This window comes from Bufo bufo, chromosome 8, assembly GCF_905171765.1.
Source record: "Bufo bufo chromosome 8, aBufBuf1.1, whole genome shotgun sequence".
NCBI classification, from domain to species: domain Eukaryota; kingdom Metazoa; phylum Chordata; class Amphibia; order Anura; family Bufonidae; genus Bufo; species Bufo bufo.
In genome coordinates this window covers 177,342,678-177,360,281 of record NC_053396.1, presented here as the reverse complement: position 1 = coordinate 177,360,281, position 17,604 = coordinate 177,342,678, and the positions used below count along the sequence as shown (strand labels likewise).

The 17,604-nt window shown below is 47.7% G+C and overlaps 1 protein-coding gene across 1 annotated transcript in view; it reads right to left on the bottom strand.

The window, feature by feature from the left end:
* Window positions 1-1,446: 1,446 nt before the first annotated feature.
* CCDC61 (coiled-coil domain containing 61) overlaps window positions 1,447-17,604 on the bottom strand; it is a 45,607-nt gene continuing 29,449 nt past the window's right edge. The window contains exons 10-14 of the mRNA XM_040442415.1: window positions 16,294-16,352; window positions 12,825-12,900; window positions 12,631-12,700; window positions 12,462-12,534; window positions 1,447-3,462 (exon numbers count right to left, since the gene is read on the bottom strand). Coding sequence (XP_040298349.1) covers window positions 3,368-3,462; window positions 12,462-12,534; window positions 12,631-12,700; window positions 12,825-12,900; window positions 16,294-16,352 — 373 coding nt within the window. The 3' untranslated portion in view covers window positions 1,447-3,367. The remainder of the gene's footprint in view (window positions 3,463-12,461; window positions 12,535-12,630; window positions 12,701-12,824; window positions 12,901-16,293; window positions 16,353-17,604) is intronic.

Here is a 17,604-nt window from a genome sequence, read left to right as displayed (position 1 = left end):
CCATCCATCAGTCCTGATCTCCCTGCGCTGGAGCGAGATGCGCCTGATTTTGATGACCTCAGGATAGGTCATCAATATCAGATAGTCTTTGCCATAGTGGCAGCATGGAGTAAGAGACACTGCGCGCGCCTTCCCTTCATACAGCCGATCTGATAGTGATGACCTATCCTGGGAGGATAGGTCATCAATATTAGAAGCCTGGAAAACCCCTTCAAGAGGCAGAAGCCTCTTAACAAATCAGGCGCATCCTTGCTACAGGCTGGTGTAGACTTCAACTGTAACTTCCGCCTGGTGAAAGTCATAGTAAATGCAGCGGTGGTGCCCCCTTCTGCTAAGTCACGCCCCCTTTTTCTCTGCACTTCAAAAAAATTACGAGAACCTCAAAAAGTCGCAAATTATGGTGCACACATGCCATGCGCCGGAATGTGCCACTTTTTTTAGGAAACAATTGTGGTGTGTAGGCCTTGATAAATGTCCCTCAGTGTTTTTCGCCAAAGGTCGCAGGAGATGTAGATTGTTATTCTTCAGTTTTTTTTCACACACACACACACACACACACACACACACACACACTGAACTTGCGTGCAAAACCATCCGTTTTTCACCAAACAGTTCCTGACACAATCCGTATTGTTCGTGTCAAAGAGGCCTTAGGCTACCCCGCACACGTTGCGTATTACAGGTGTTTTTTCCCGCACTGAAAACTGCAGCAAAGTGAATGAGATCTGACATATATTTTCCATGCAGAGATTGACCCGCCCGTGCGGGTTTTGAAATCTGCAGCCTATCGATTTTTAGTGCATCAAAATCCACAAGTAACACAAGGGTAGTGGTGTGTTACGGAAAGAAACCTGAGCAAAAATCTGTGTGGAAACTCTGCTTGAAAATGTGCCGCCCCTTTGCAAAAAAAAAAAATGAAGACAACAAAGTACTTTGGATTATATACAAATATATTTTTAAAACCAAATATTTCAACTCACATTCAGAACATTAAAATTCAAGTCAAATAAATAAAATCTTTCACATTAAAAAATAAAAAAAAACCTTCCCGTCCACCCACCAAAACATAAAAACCAGGATGATCAGCAGAGAAGCCCTTCCTAGCACTCCCTCATTTTATCTAGGCTGTACAATGGGAAATGTGTACAATGTACGACTAATCCGTTTCAGGCAGGGGAAGAAAATAATTCAGGCGACATAAGCAAATATTTGCCTGGTGACAATCCCGCAGATATCACCGTACAATTCACCTCCCTGGTATCCGCAGCAATGACGAGCAAGCAACAAGACGGCAATGTGTGTAGTGCCGGAATAACCTGATCATGACAAAATCAATGGACTAGAATAGAAACTCTACTAAAAGAGGTCTTAGATTTACCATGGAGGTTTCAATGTTAGGCCTCATGCACACGACCATGTGTGTTGTTTTTTTAATTTTTTTTTTTAAGGTAAAACACGGAATCCTACTGGCCATGTGTATGCCACCATTTTCTTTTCCCCTTCAATAGAAATGCCCTATCCTGGTCTGCAAAACAAACAGGCATCAGACATTTTCTCTTTTTCGCGGGACTACGGCACAGACAAATGGAGGTGGACAGCATTTTTTCTGGCCCCATTGAAATGCATGGGTCCGCATCCAACCCGCAAAAAATGCATATCGGATGCGGACCAAAAATACAGTTGTGTGCATGAGGTCCATGGTTGTGCGCAGTATTAGAGCTCAACCCCATTAAGGTCTCCTGCACGTGACCGGAATTTGGTCCGTAATCCACGGATCCGTAAAATTTGGTTTCCTTCTTTGTGCATTTCGCATTCTTCTCACTCCCATCAATAGACATCCTATTCTTGTTCCTCAAAATGGACCAGAATAGGACATGTTCTATCATCGGTGGAGCGGCCACACAGATTCGCAAAAAAATGTGGATGTGTGCATGGCCCCAAAAGGAAAGAAGAGGTCAGTGTGCCATCCGCATAAAAGAAGAAAAAACACGTTTGTGTGCATGAGCCCTAAAGGAAATGGGGTTGAGCTGCAATGCCACACAAATCCCGTCGACAGGATTAAACCTTTTTGGAAGAAAGCAGGGATTCTTTTGTAATTCAGTACAACCCCTTTAAAGGGGTTATCCAATCCCTATAATGACCCCCAGGCCCCTCCTCTAGAGCATACTTACCCGGGACACCCGTGTCCCTCCGGATCCCTGCATGGCTGACTCTGCATCGAAACATCCAGCGATGGGGAGATGCGGCGGCCGTGCAGGGACCCAGAGGGACGCGGGTGCAGGGGGGAAGTATACTCTAGAGGAGGGGCACAGGCATTCTAGGGGTCACTATAGGGATTGGATACCCCCTTTAAGATTCCCTCTTTTGGGCTATGTGCATGCTCAGATTTGAACTGGTCTCAGCTGAACACTGGTCCAGTTTAACTACTCGGTTTAACTGGATTACACGGCTGTAGGTTAGGTGCTGTTCACATTTGCATTGAGAGCCGCTGTCGTGGTGGTCGTCAGCTTTTATAGCAACAGTAGTGCAGTCTGCAACGCTATTCTTGTCATCAAAAATATAAAACAAGCAAATGGGTGCTGCTGGGGTTCATGGATATCCATTTAAGAACGGATCCGGCTTAACTGTCGGGGCTCGGATATAAATGGAAGCCGTGCTGCAAATGTGAACAGAACGTGGATAACGTGCGTTTTCTCTCCACGGATACAGTACCAGCAAAGTGAACGAGATCTGACAATTCTCCTGTACACTTTGCTTTTTTTTTTTCTTTCTTCTGTGCGGAAATTGACCGGCCGTGCAGATTTTAAAGTCCCCACGTCAATTGTCCGTGTGATCGCGCACCTTCTGTAGAGTGGTTTTCCCCATAGACTTCAATGGAGTTGTTAACAGAAGCAGAGAATCCGCACCAAAGACCGCACTAAAACCACCATTAATAGTGCGCATTTATGTGCAGTTTTCTTGCTGTGTGCACGTACCCTTAATGTTCAACTGATGCATTAGGGGTACGTACGAACAACTCAGGAATGCCTTTCACACATAAATACATATACACAAAGACTTCTATAGAACAGGAGCTGCAATGTCAGTTTTTACGTCTATTATCATTGAGACCTTTCTGCATCCACATGACAGCTCATTGCAGGATACTTTTGCGCACTCACTGACGCAGTTCAGCAATGATGAAGCACGAAGGAAAAGCCTCCGATAAAGCTTTTCTCTTTTCCCCCTGATTATATATAATTTAGCAGAGTAAAAATCCACACTTATAATGCATTTCGTTTCTGAAATCAGCTGCCAGTTTCACTGCATCTTAAAACTCGGAAGCCGGCAGGTTGTCCAAATTCATCGCCGCTCCAGAGTTGCCATCTTAGGTGCGTGTATCCAGATTTCTCATGTAATCCTGCAATGCTTGCAGTCGAGAGTCAATGTCCGAAAGGTCAGAAAGTGGGTCAAAGCGGTTTTCTGGATATGGGGAAAGAGATGAAATGTGTGGTCAGTTATAACCGTATAAGAGGTTTCACACTGGTTACTGCAACTTTTACATCCATATTAAACAAAATGCAACAGTTTCAGATGAATATATAGATATGTGGGGTCCTTCCTCACTGAGCCAAGCTGCAGTAACCTGGCACGGCCACTACAGAGGGAATGGAGCTATAGTTCTGGTCGCCTGGTGCCAGGCCCCCCCGCCCCCCAATTAATCCAATATCGATGCTCTATCCAGAACTCGGACCACAGCTTTAACTGAAGCAAGTCCTGCACACTTACAAAGCACAGACCCAATGTGTAACACCGTCAATTAGGACCACCGGACACAGCATCTTTATTGGTTCCGTATGCCAACTTGTTTCATCGGACACCAGACAGAGCCACTAACAAACCCATGTGAATGACCACACGCGATACTACATTTCACCTCTATTAAAGGGGTATTCTGGTTAGGTAGGGGATAACTAATAGATTGGTGGGGGTCCTTAATCTAAACAGAATACCCCTTTAACTGCTTCAATGGAAACGTACAGCCGGCTGCAGCGTCCCCCAGTGCAGGTGGCTTCTGAGGCTGGACCTGCGGTGATGAGGATGACGACAACTACTTCAACCCCTCAAGTCACATTAAAATTGGAAAAACCCAACCCCAAAGTAAAATCTAGTTGGGGCACAACTCAGGGGACACAAGTGCATTTTTAACCCCTTAGTGGCACAGCTAAATTCTATCCTTAAGGGCTATGTACACCTTTGGGGGAAATTTTTTTCATTATTGCATTGTACTCATTAGGGTTGTCACGAAACCAAAATTTTAATTCGATTTCAATACCATAAAAAAGTATTGCGATACTCGATACCATTCGATTCCACACGAAAAAAATAAAACACCAAAAAAGCCGCGTGCATTCCGCATTTTATGGAACGTCCGGCCCATAATCAAACAGTCCTATCCTATTTTTTGGGGGGACAAGGGGACTAAAAACAATGGCGAATCGTGCAGTTTTTTTTTTTTTTTTTTCCTGTTACGGCGTTCACCGCATAGGAGATTTATAAAAATATTTTAATAGTTTGGACTTTTCAGACCTATATGTAAGGAGATTTTTTGTGAAACTCACCTGTAAAATCTTTTTCTCGTCTTTTCAATTGGGGGACACAGACCATGGGTATAGCCTAGGTCATTACTATATCCCCATGCTCCACCGAGAGGACCCCAGTGCGTGCAAAAGCAGTAGGAGTCAAAAAAACACTACAGAGACCAGAAGGAATACCGCCATCGGATCGTTAACCATGAAGTCCCGAAGAGCTAAACCAACCCCTCCTGCAACAGGCAAGAATGGGTGGGAGCTGTGTCCCCCAATGGAAAAGACGAGAAAAAGATTTTACAGGTGAGTTTCACAAAAAAAATCTCCTTCTCTCGCACATTCCATTGGGGGACACAGACCATGGGATGTCCCAGAGCAGTCCATGGGGTGGGAAAAAGATCAGCACCTCCAGGGGGAAACGCCCAGCAGTCAAACAGGAACAACCGCCTGCAATACCTTGCGCCCAAGGGCAGCACCAGCCGATGCCAAAGAGTGCAGTTGGTAAAACTTTGTAAAGGTATGTAAGGACGACCAGGTGGCCGCCTTACAAATTTGAGATGCCGAGGCGTGATTCCGCCTAGCCCAGGAGGCCCCCACCGCCCTGGTGGCGTGCGCGGTAACCCCAGCTGGGGGAACCCTGCCACGGGAACGATAGGTCGGGGCAATAGCCGACCGAATCCACCGAGACCTTGGAAGCCGCCAGACCCTTACGAGGCCCTTTAGGAATCACGAAAAGGGAGTCCGTGCGGCGGAAAGGGACAGTTACCGAAAGGTACACCCGCAGAGCACAGACAACGTCCAGGGAATGGGGAGTGCGCTCCTCGCGGTTCGCCGGGGATGGACAAAAAGAGGGCAGGACTATATCCTCATTAAGGTGGAAGGCAGAGACCACCTTGGGTAAAAAGGAAGGGACCGGGCGTAGCACCGCCTTATCCTGGTGGAAGACCAAAAAGGGCTACCTAGAGGAAAGAGCGGCTAGCTCCGACACCCTCCTGACCGAGGTGATGGCCACCAAAAAGACCACCTTCCAGGTGAGAAAACTCAAGGAAACCTCCCTCAGAGGCTCAAAGGGAGCCACCTAGAGGGAAGACAGAACCAAATTGAGATGCCAGGGGGGCAGGGGAGGAACATACGGAGGAACCAAATGCGCCACCCCCTGTAGGAAGGTCCTCACAGGACCGAGCAGAGCCAGGGATCGCTGGAAGAAGATGGCTAGAGCAGAGACCTGACCTTTCAGGGAGCTCAGGGACAATCCCATCTCAAGGCCCGACTGGAGAAAGGAGAGGACCACCGGAACGGAGAAACGAAGGGCAAAAACGCCTAGCTTCTCACAAAAGGCAAGAAAGGCCTTCCAGGTACGATAGTATATCCGGGAGGAAACTGGTTTTCTGGCCTTGATCATGGTCTTCACGACGGAGTCCGAGAAGCCCCTCTTCTTTAGGATGGCGGTCTCAACAGCCACGCCGTTAAACGAAGTGACCGTAAATTCTGGTGGAAGAGCGGTCCTTGAGACAGTAGGTCCTCCCTGAGAGGAAGAGGCCACGGAACGTCTGCCAGCATCTGAGTGACATCCGAGAACCATGCGCGGCGAGGCCAATTGGAGACGATGAGAATTGTCGGAATCCCTTCCTTCGTGATCTTGCGAAGGACCTTTGGGAGTAGAGGCAGTGGTTGAAAGACATAGAGGAGGGGGGGGGAAGTCTTGCCACGGAGACACCAGAGCGTCCACCCCGTACGCCTCCGGATCCCGAGCACGGCCCAGGAACGTGAGAACCTTGTTGTTGAGCCTGGACGCCATCAGGTTCACGTCCCGGACGGCCCCAACGGCGACAGACGTCCTCGAATACCTCCGGATGTAAAGACCACTCTCCCGGATCCACTGTGTTGCGACTGAGAAAGCCTGCCTTCCAATTGTCGACCCCTGGGATGTACACTGCCGACAGTACTGGAACATGAGTCTCCGCCCACTGGAGGATCCTTTCCGTCTCCTGCATCACCGTCCGGCTGCCGCCGACCATACCCCCTGAACCGTCCAGGCCTGGAGAACGCCACCCCAACCCAGGAGACTGGCGTTGGCGGTGACGACCGTCCAGGAGATCGGAAGGAAGGACCTCCCTGAAGTCAGGTTCTGAGAGGACAGCCACCAAGGGAGTTCTACACAAACCCAAAGGAGGCAGGCGGACCCGAGAGTCCAGACCGCACGATGTCCTGTCCCAAAAGGACAGGATCGCCCGCTGCAGAGGCCGAGTGTGAAACTGGGCAAAGGGGACGGCCTCGAAGGAGGCCACCATAAGCCCCAGAACCTTCATGCACTCCCGGATGGAGAGACGTCGGGAGTGCAGGAGGCGAGACACCGACTCCTGTATCCGAGAGGACTTGGGATCCGGAAGGAATATCCGAGCTATCCGGAAGGTTGGGGCTTAAAGGCAGGTTTCTTGCGGGAGTCCTGAGAGCCACCCGGGAAGGGGGCCGCCGCAGACCTGGAAGAGGAGAAGCGACGAAAGGACTGGTTCCTAGAACCGGAGTATCGGGCTCAGAAGGTGCGCTTGGATCTAGATTGGGGCAGGTTGGTACTCTTGCCTCCCGTCGCGTCCGAGATGATCTCGTCCAGCTTAGCACCAAAAAGCCTGGAACCCGCAAAGGGGAGGTTAGTGAGGGAACGCTTGGAGGAAGCGTCAGCGTCCCAAACCTTCAACCAGACTTCTCTGCGCTGAGTGACCGAGAGGGCCAAAACACACGCAAAAAGAATGCTAACAATCAAGGAAGCTTCACAAGGGAACTTCGTCGCCTGAGACATCTGGAGAACAAAGTTCAAGGTGTCCGCAGAGGCATCCTGCTTCGCGAGGTCCTGATGGTGGCGCTGCAACCATACCGAAAGCGCTCTGGATACCCAGGCCGAGGCAAAAGCGGGCCGCAGGCCCTTGCCTGCCAGAGTGAAGATGGCTTTGGAAAGAGAATCCAAACGCCTGTCAACCGAGTCCCGTTGAGAGGAACCGTCCAAGAAAGGTATGGCCGTATTCTTAGCCAATCTGGCCACCGGCGGGTCGACCTTAGGAGGGGGAAGACCACTGCTGCACATTTTCTGCCAGAAATGGATAAAGAGTATCCATGCGTTTCGTGGCAGAAAATCGGTGATTAGGGCAGTCCCAGGCCTTAGAAAGGACCTTGTCGAATTCGCCATGGATGGGGAATACAACCGTTTGCGGTTTCCTAGAATGGAAAAGAGGGAATTCCTGGCTACTAGTGGAAGGAGATTCCCCCTGGATATCAAAAGTGTCCCAGACCGCCGCCACCAAGGTGGACAGTTTGGGCGAGGGTTCCAGCTCTGTGTCCTCGTCCGAGCTGGATCGTTCCCCTTCCGACCTTTGGTCCCTGCGAGGAGGGGAAGTGTCTGAACGTGCCTCCAGGCGAGGAGGGGAAGTAGAGTCATCCGAGGAGGGATGCTGCTGCGTACGCTGCCTCTTAGCGGCCGAGCGTCCTCTGTGGGAACCACTGGGAGGTGGAGTGGTGTTAGCCACAGGATCCGTGGTTGCCATGCGTTCCATGAAGGCCATGGCGGCCCGAGAGACTTGGGCTAAATCAGCGGCCGTCCTAGATATGGCAGAGGCCCATGCGGGTTCCGCGGGCTCCGACGGGGCGGAGTGAGGACTGGGCTGAGTGGGAGGAGGAGGATGATCCTGTCCAGAGGCAAGGCAAGAGTCACAGGATCCAGTGACCGATAGTGGCAGACCTTACATGACCCCAGTGGGGCCTGAGGAGCCGCCTTGGATTTTTGGGGGGCCCCAGGTTTCGGTATGATTGCGACAATCCCAGAAAAGAAAAAAGGTCAGGGTCTCCTACCGTTCCTGCAGCAAGCTGAGGGCTAAACAAACTATCCTACCGTGACCCGTGAGGAGCAGCCGCGGGTGGAGAGCGCTGAGATGGAATGGAAGCCGGAGCTGAAGAAATAGGGCTCTGCCCACCAATCGCGTCAAGGATGGCGCGAAACCCACGCGCGTGTGGGAAGTATGAAAAACAGCGTAGCAGGGGTTAAGGATAGAGCCGCGGCCGCCGGAAGGGTAGGAGAACCGAGTGGCGCAGGTTAGTGCACCGCTGTGGGAGGAGGCTGAGGAAGCTGCCACTTTTGAGAACGATTGCCCCAGACAGGAATCCTTCCCCCCTCCAACACCACCCACCCAGTGGGCCCTAAGTGTCACACAGGGAGACAGATGGAGGGCAGGGGGCTCTGCAGGAGTGCCGCATATACTTATCGGCGTCCTGCAGTCTTCGCCCTCTGCTCCACACCAGCGGGGGTCACCTCTTCAGTCAGCTGGCACAAGGAGTGGCAGTGATCTGGTAGGATGGCAGGAGTAGGTGACCCCAGATCTGGTAGGCCGCCGGAGCTGCAGTTCGAGCCCAGTTCCACTTATCTTCTTGAGGGAGGGGGGAGGTAGCCGGGGACGCCAATTCGACCCAGGCGCTCGCTCCACTCAGAGACCAGGGAAGCAAAATGCGACCCTGTGTCCTCTTGCTGAAAAAAATAAAACAGGAGTAGAGAGTCTTAGAAATGTCACCTCCTTATCCGACACTAAGCAAGACTGGGGTCCTCTCGGTGGAGAATGGGGGTATAGGCCGTGGAGGAGGAGCTCTTTTTTATTTGCATAGTGTCTCCTCCTAGTAATGACCTAGGCTATATCCATGCTCTGTGTCCCCCAATGGAATGTGCGAGAAAATATGTTTATTTATTTATTGTTTATATATTTTATATGTAAAATTGGGAAAGGGGGGGGGGGGGATTTATACTTATTGGTGTTGTTTTTTGTACTTTTTATTTAATAACCATTTTCCCCCTTAGGGGCTAAAACCTGGGATCTTTTAATCCCTTGTCCTATTCACCCTGATAGAGAACTATCAGGGTGAATAGGACTTCACACTCTCCCTGCTGCCCTGGGCTTTGTGCACACAGCAGCAGGGATGTTACCATGGCAGCCAGGGCTTCAGTAGTGTCCTGGCTGCCATGGTAACCGATCAGAGCCCCAGGATTACTCTGCTGGGGCTCCAATCACAACTGCCACTGCACCACCAATGAAGAGGGGAGAGGGGGACCCTGTGGCCACTGACATCAATGATTTTAATACTGGGGGGAGGGCGCCCTGCGCCACCAATGTTTTTAATACTGGAGGAAGGGGGGGGGGGGGGCACTGTGCCACCAATAATAATTAACGTTTAATACAGATACAGGAAATGGGTGCCGCACCTGAGGGGTTAACTGCCGCTGATCGCAGCTCCCTGTCACAGTCCCTCCCCTCCTCCGCCCCTCTCTCTCCTCATTGGCGGCAGCAGCACAGGCGGGAGGGAGAGACTGCTTCCTTCTCCCCTGTGCTGCTGAGGGAACATGGCGCACGCTGAGAGCAGCGCGCTGCAGGTTCTCAGATACTAGGCTGCGCAGTAGCGCAGCCTAGTATTCGTAAAAGGCAAATCGATACTGGTACAAAAGTAAGATATTTCCATACCCGGTGCAACCCTAGTACTAATTTTGAGCTAAAAATAATCTTTTAAATTGATCTTTATTAGATTTTTAACGGAGATGCTCTAGAAGCAGCCTGTAGATTTTCTCTTTTCTGTCAGTTGGGGAGCTGACGGGCTCCTTATCTCATTATAGCTCAGTTCTTATCTTAAGCTACTTTCGCACTAGCGTTTTTACTGATAATACAACCATCTGCATCCGTTATGAACGGATCCGGTTGTATTATCTTTAAAGGGGTTGTCCGGGTTCAGAGCTGAACCCGGACATACCCAGAGTTTCACCCAGGACGCCCCCTGACAAGAGCATTGGAGCAGTTCATGCTCCGATACTCCCATTTGCCCTAAAGGAGATCTGGTGACATACCAGGCTCTCCTTCGGGCTGCCAGGAGGAGGCTTCCGCCCAGCAGTGAGCCCAGTGACGTCACTGGCACTGATGGCCTGTAAATAGGCTAGGGCAGTGCTAAAGCCCGCCCATTAGGGCCGGTGACGTCATCGAACACACTGCTGGGCGGAAGCCTCCGCCCGGCAGTGTTATAGTAAATAAAAGAGCCCTTGCCCTGCACGATCCTGCGCAGGGCAAGGGAGAGCATCGAAGCATGAACTGCTCCGATGCTCAAGTCAGGGGGCCTGCCTGGGTGAAATTATGGGCATGTCCGGGTTCAGCTCTGAACGCAGACAACCCCTTTAAAATAGTCAAGACAGATCCGTCATGAACTCCATTGAAAGTCAATGGGGGACGGATCAGTTTTCTATTGTGTCAGATTGTCTCAGAGAAAACGGATTCATCCCCATTGACTTGCATTGTGGGTCATGACGGATCCGTTTTGCTCCGCATCCCATGAAAGAAAGCAAACAGCAGCATGCTGTTTTCGCTCCGGTACGAGAGCGGAACGCATTTTGGAGCATTTCGTTCTCTTCAGTTATATTTTGTCCCCATTGACAATGAATGGGGACAAAACGGAAGTGTTTTTTTCCGGTATTGAGACCCTATGACGGATTTCAATACTGGAAAATATTAACGCTAGTGTGAAATTAGCCTTACTGATAAGAATGTGGCTTAAATAAGTGTTTATGACCTCTTAGTTTAGAGATTAGGTTTATTAGATGACTGGCACAAAGTGAAAGTACCAGTCACACAGCTAGAAAAACAGTTAACCCTTGGTGACAGAACGGATCAATATTTTTAATAAAGGCCAATTGTAAATATAATTTTTAGTCAAAAATCTCTGTAAAATGCAATCATAAACAAAAAAGCCCCCGAAGGTGTATATAGCCTTCAAAGACCAGAAACACCCCCCCCCCCCCATGTTCCAGCAGTCATAATTTTTTTATTTTGTCTTCGATTTAGGCTACATGCACACGAACGTTGTTTCTTTCCATGTCCGTTCCGTTTTTTTTGCATATAGGATGCAGACACATTCATTTCAATGGGTCCGCAAAAAATGCGGACAGCACACAGTGTGCTGTCTGTATCAGTATGTCTGTTCCGTAGGCCCACAAAAAAAATAAAATCGAACATGTCCTAATCTTGTCCGTTTTAGGCATTGTTACAATGGATCCGCAAAAAAATAAAAAAAATACGGATGTCATCCGTTTTTCTTTTGAGAATCCGCAATTTGCGGATCGCAAAACACATAAGGTCGTGTACATGTAGCCTTAGCTGTACGAGACCTTGAACTTTGCAGGACAAAGTTGTATTTTTTTTTTTTTGGGATCTTATAGTGTATTAAAAGGGTTGTCCGGGTTCAGAGCTGAACCCGGACAAACCTCTATTTTCACCCAGGCAGCCCCCCTGACTTGAGCATCGGAGCAGTTCATGCTCCGATGCTCTCCTTTGCCATGCGCTAAATCGCGCAGGGCAAAGGCATTTTCAGGAGTTCCGGTGACGAACCGGGCTCTCCATGGTGCTGCCAGTAAAAGGGCTAGGGCAGCGCTAAAGCACGCCCATCAGAGCTGGTGACGTCACCGAACACACTGCCGGGCAGAAGCTTCCACCCGGCAGTGCGTTACTGTAAACAAGAGAGCCCATGCCCTGCGCGATCTAGATGCTCCGATACCAACATCAGGGGGGCTGCCTGGGTGAAAATATGGGTATATCTGGGTTCAGCTCTGAACCCGGACAACCCCTTTAAATAACGGTATTTTATTGGGGAGATGAAAAAAAAAGCAGCAATTTTAACATAGTTTTGTGAAAGTCGAGCAGCATAGTCATCGGCTACACCAGCATTTGGCCGTCAGTTTTCGAATATCCTTGGCCAACTTTAAAGCTTCTGCCCAACTGTTATCAAAGACATTCAAGGAGGCAACAACGAAGCAAGGAATCAGAGTAATAAAGTAGTGAAGCGTTTTCCTTTACCACTTGCCCTTTTAGCAATTTTTACACGTACCTTTCTCAATCTTTCGGTCATAAGTTGGAGTGCTGGAAAGCCTCTTCTTTACAGGTAATCGATCTTTCTTCCCCTGCAGGGTAGAGAAAAATGTCCAAATATTACTCCGAAACCCTAAGAGGACACCTCAGATTACTAAGCTACAAGTTGCAGTATTCTGAAACCTTACGTTACTTCTGCTGTTCCAGGATGAACGCGTGAAGGGCTGCCGTCCCTGTGCTGCGGGTTTTCTTTCACCACTGTAACAAGGTTGGGGCAGACAATGAATAACATGGAAACCTGCCATACACATCTAGTAGTGAGGCCTGTCAAATCAGTGGTGCAGACCCAGGAGTAAAGGAATGTGGTGCGAGCCTCTATTACCTGCTGCGCAGAGGTTCAGGATAGTCCATTTCATCCCCAGAGCTTTGATACGATCGGCGACTTCGATTACTTTCAACTGTTACAGAATAAATACAAGTCACTATGTGAGAATATAAACCAACAAGTTACATAGTACTTCCAATGAGTTGTGCTCATTTGTTGAGTTCCACACTCTTGTCCTGGGGGGGGGGGGGATTGTTATAGTCGTCCGTGGTTAGGTCTGTCTATCCAACATCTGATAGAGCACTTACACTTCCCTCCGCACACACTCCTTTTGGTAGGTTGTGCAAAGGGTTTAACACGGGAGAGGAGGAGCACAAGGTGGGATTCCTCCCCAGTTACATTAAAGGTTTTTTTTCTGGCAGTTTTATTTTTTTATTTTTATTGATGACCCATCCTCTGGATAGGTCATCAGTATCTGATTGGTGGGGGTCTGACAACTGCCCCCCCCCCCCCCCCCCCTCACAATACAATCAGCTGTTTGAAAAGGCAGTGGCGCTTGCCGCCGTAGCACCATGGGCTTCTCCCGCTTTGTCTATAGATCATGTGGCATCACGTTCATCGGACACGTGGCATAGGCGAAGCTCAGCCGCATTCATAAGAATGGAGCTGAGCTGAGATACCAAGCACAGCCGCTATACAATGCACGACTCTGCGCCTGGTGAGCTGTGAGAAGGCGGAGGAGTTACTTCTCAAACAGCTGATCGGCGGGGGTCCTGGGTACCAGACCCCTGCGATCAGATACTGATGGCCTATCCAGAGGATAAGTCATTGGTGTATGGTGTATAATATATATATATATATAAAAAATAAAGCTGTTGGAAAACCCCTTTAAATGTAATAAGGGTTGTACAGCATCAGAAAAACAAGGTTGTGTAAGGTACTGCAGCTAGGATCCCTTAAAGGGGTTATCCCATGACTAATGTAAAAAATTAAAATCAGACATCATCATATAGTACATGACAATCTCTTTCTAACAAAGCTAGACCCAGCCCTGTACCTCACATGGATCCTGAGATCTCCCCATTCATTGCTCCGCTAGATTTATTTCAAACCGACAGCTCAAGGGGAGTGTCTTTTCTGCTGCAGCTAAGGGGCGTGTCCATGCTCTCCCTATCACAGCTGAGGAGGCAGTTGAAGGATGAAACTGGGCATGTGCGGCCATCTCAGTGAGCAGGTCAAAGAAATAAGGAAAGAAACAAACAGCAGGTGGCGCTATACAGATAGATTTCAGTTGAATTACTCAGTGGCTATGCTAAATTTTTAATTACATGCAATTACAAAACATATTCAGATCCAGGTGCCGTTTTGAAAACTGTAGAATATTTTTGTGGGACAACCCCTTTAACTGTAAAGAATCCAAGCTACAATACCAGACACAATATGTGGACACGTGGAGATATTTATTGGAAAAAGAGTGGTCATGGTTTTCTTTTTCTGCACAACCCCCGTGCTCATTGTCTCCTGTATGATGCACAACCTACCAAAGGGAGGAAGGCGAGGAGGAAAGTGACACTTGCCCCGGGCACATTTGGCTTCATATTCATTCAGATACTGGATACACCTAACCACTAACTCCTATCTGTCATCAATAACTTAATTTGAAGTGTCGCCCCAGTTATAGAGGATAATGATTCTAGCGAAGGAATGTGCACAATAATTCACATGTCCGCACAATGGGTCCGCATCCGTTCCGCAATTTTCCGGGAACGGGTGCGGACCCATTCATTTTCAATGTCTGCATCCGCACTTCCATTCAGCGGTGCCGCAAAAAAAAAAAAAATAGAGCATGTCCTATTCTTCTCCGCAGACACGGACAAGAAAAGGCATTTTTATTATAGTGCCGGCCATGTGCAGTGTCCGTGTTTTGTGGATCCGCAATTTGCGGACCGCAAAACAGTTGCGGACATGTGAATGGACCCTAATGGTTTCTTCAAAGACTCAGTCTCATAATAGCAGCATAGACCAGCTGCAGTCCATGCTGCGGACTGCTCCTAGGATCCCGTATCCAGTACAGAAGTCAGAGTTATAGGATGCGATTTCTAAAGAGCTGGCTACCGGATAAAGGAGCCTAAGACATGGATTCCCTGGTATAGAGAAAGGATATGTCATAGGTTTTAACACTAGGGTCCTGAAGGTCAACATCTGCATGGAGTAAGCATGTTCTCCCTTTCTGTGTGTTTCCTTGGGATTCTTCACTTTATTCCAAAACAATCCAAAAACCGCACTCCTAATCTGACTGGCTTTGTAAGAAATGAACCCCACAGTGAGTGTTTGAGATAGGGATTGTGAGACCCCAATCTCTGCAGAGCACTTAGGAATATGTGCGCCAGGGGTCAGCAACCTTCAGCGCTCCAGCTGTTGTGAAACTACAATTCTCAGCATGCTGCATTCATTTCTATGGGAGTTATGAGAAGAGCAGAGCAAGTGTGCATGCTGGGAGTTGTAGTTCCACAACAGCTGGAGGGATGGAGGTTGCCGAACCCTGATGTAGGCTATAAGAAATAACCAAAAACTTCAGGATCCACGATGGATATAACAGATTGATGCACGGATGCGATCGGTGTTGAATCGGGTCTGTTTTTTTTTTTTTTTTTCTATTAAATCGGTTTTCTGTTTCTTAAAAGTAAAGACAGCTGCACATTTTACAACATACCAATAAAATAAAAAAAAACCCTGCCCACTTTATCGCTTTCCTGCCATTGCAACCCATATGCTCTGGCAGTCCCCAGCTTCCCTATTTACAAGCTGCCAGTATGACGTCACCTGACCGAGACCACCGATTGGCTTCAGCTATCATGTGACAGATCGCTAGCGGCTTGTAAACAAACACTGGCGGGGAACCTCAGGAGCATCTGCTCTGGAGCGACAATGGACTGAACAGGAATGCAATTACCTTGTTATTTTATCTCAAACATAATTAACAATAAAGTCACAATATCGTTTAATATTTTTTTTATAGGTTTCTTTGTGTGATCAATGCTGTCAGTGTTGTACAATACAGTGTTACATAGCATCAATATAACGCTATGCGACCCGTCAGTGCTGGGAGGTCAGGACGGGAGCTGCCGCATACTCACGCTGCAAGTCCGATGCGTGGAACTGGCTGGTCTGAAAGGGGCCTAAGACCCTTTTTAAACGAGCGAGTGTCACGCTGCGGACTCGCAGCGCAGCTCCCGGCCTGAACTTCCAGCACTGCTGGGGTCGCATAGCATTATATTGATTTATAATGCTATGTAACCCTTACAGTTCTGGGATGTATTGGATAGCACTGACCTAATGCTGTGAGTGTTATCCGATACGTTCCAGACCTCTAAGGGTTACATAGCAACCTAAATCAATATGATGCTATGCGACCCTGGCAGTGCTGGGAGGTCAGGACGGGTGCTGCGCTGCACCTAAGGGGCTCCTTTAGGAAAAGTCCTCACCCATATACATGGACAGGAGTTGTATGCAAACATGTGCTTACCTGATGAGCTGCGTCTCTGGCCTCTCACACTGGAAGGGGAACTGGAAACCCGTCGACATCTAAAATAAATTAATATTTTTTTAAAAAAACACAGGACGCTTCTAGTCATGTCCATTTCCAGATTGTACTGCAGTTCTGCGTTACAAACAAGTGCTAGGTATTTAAACTTTCGAGGGAATCATCTCCATTTTTATGCTGCTCTACTAATTTTCAGTCAAATATTTGTTTATTAAGTCTTAGAAGTGAGAAATCAGTGCAAATAAAGAACTACCGTATTTTCCACCCTATCAGACACACAAAGTGGTGGGAAAATGTCAGTGTGTCCTGCGGGGCGAATACTAATGAGAGCTTCCATTATGAGCGCTTTACATAGGTTTCCACACGTTCATGTGAACGATCTATCCACACAGTCAGTTCCTCAAGCCGATAAATCTGGTGAGGATAACCGACTTGATTCACCAGTGTGGGGAAGGAGGGGGTCTATATAAACTGCACTTTGATATGAAGACTTTTGCTATGGCTAAGGACACAGATTTCAGTTTTATTATCCATATCATGATTTTAAGGATGTGACAATAAAGAACCTCTTTTGTTTTTCTGGGAAATCTGAAATATGCAATCCTCCAATTCAGTCCAAAAGCCCTGGATGCTTCCACATGTCCACCGTATATGAGAAATCAAACCTATAACTTCAGCAAAGATTACTGCTACTTAACCCCTTAAGGACTCGGCCCTATTTCACCAGTGTCACTTTAAGTGCTGATAACTTTAAAACTCTTTGTTTTTTCATCACATATTGTACTTCATGACACTAGTAAAATGAAGTCAAAAAAATTATTTATAAAAAATAAAAATACCAAATTTACCAAAAATTTGTAAAAAATTGCAAATTTCTAAGTTTCAATTTCTCTACTTCTATAATACATAGTAGTACCTCCAAAAATAGTTATTACTTTACATTCCCCATATGTCTATCATTTTGGGAATGTTACAAGGCTTAGAAGCAAATCTAAATCAAATCAAATTTTTCAAAAACCCAATTTTTAGGGACCAGTTCAGGTCTGAAGTCACTTTGCAAGGCTTACATAATAGAAACCACCCAAAAATGACCCCATTCTATAAACTACCCCCCTCAAGGTATTCAAAACGGATTTTACAAACTTTGTTAACCCTTTAGGTGTTCCACAAGAATTAATGGAAAATAGAGATACAATTTCAAAATTTCACTTTTTTGGCAGATTTTCCATTTTAATCATTTTTTTCCAGTTACAAAGCAAGGGTTAACAGCCAAACAAAATTCAATATTTATGG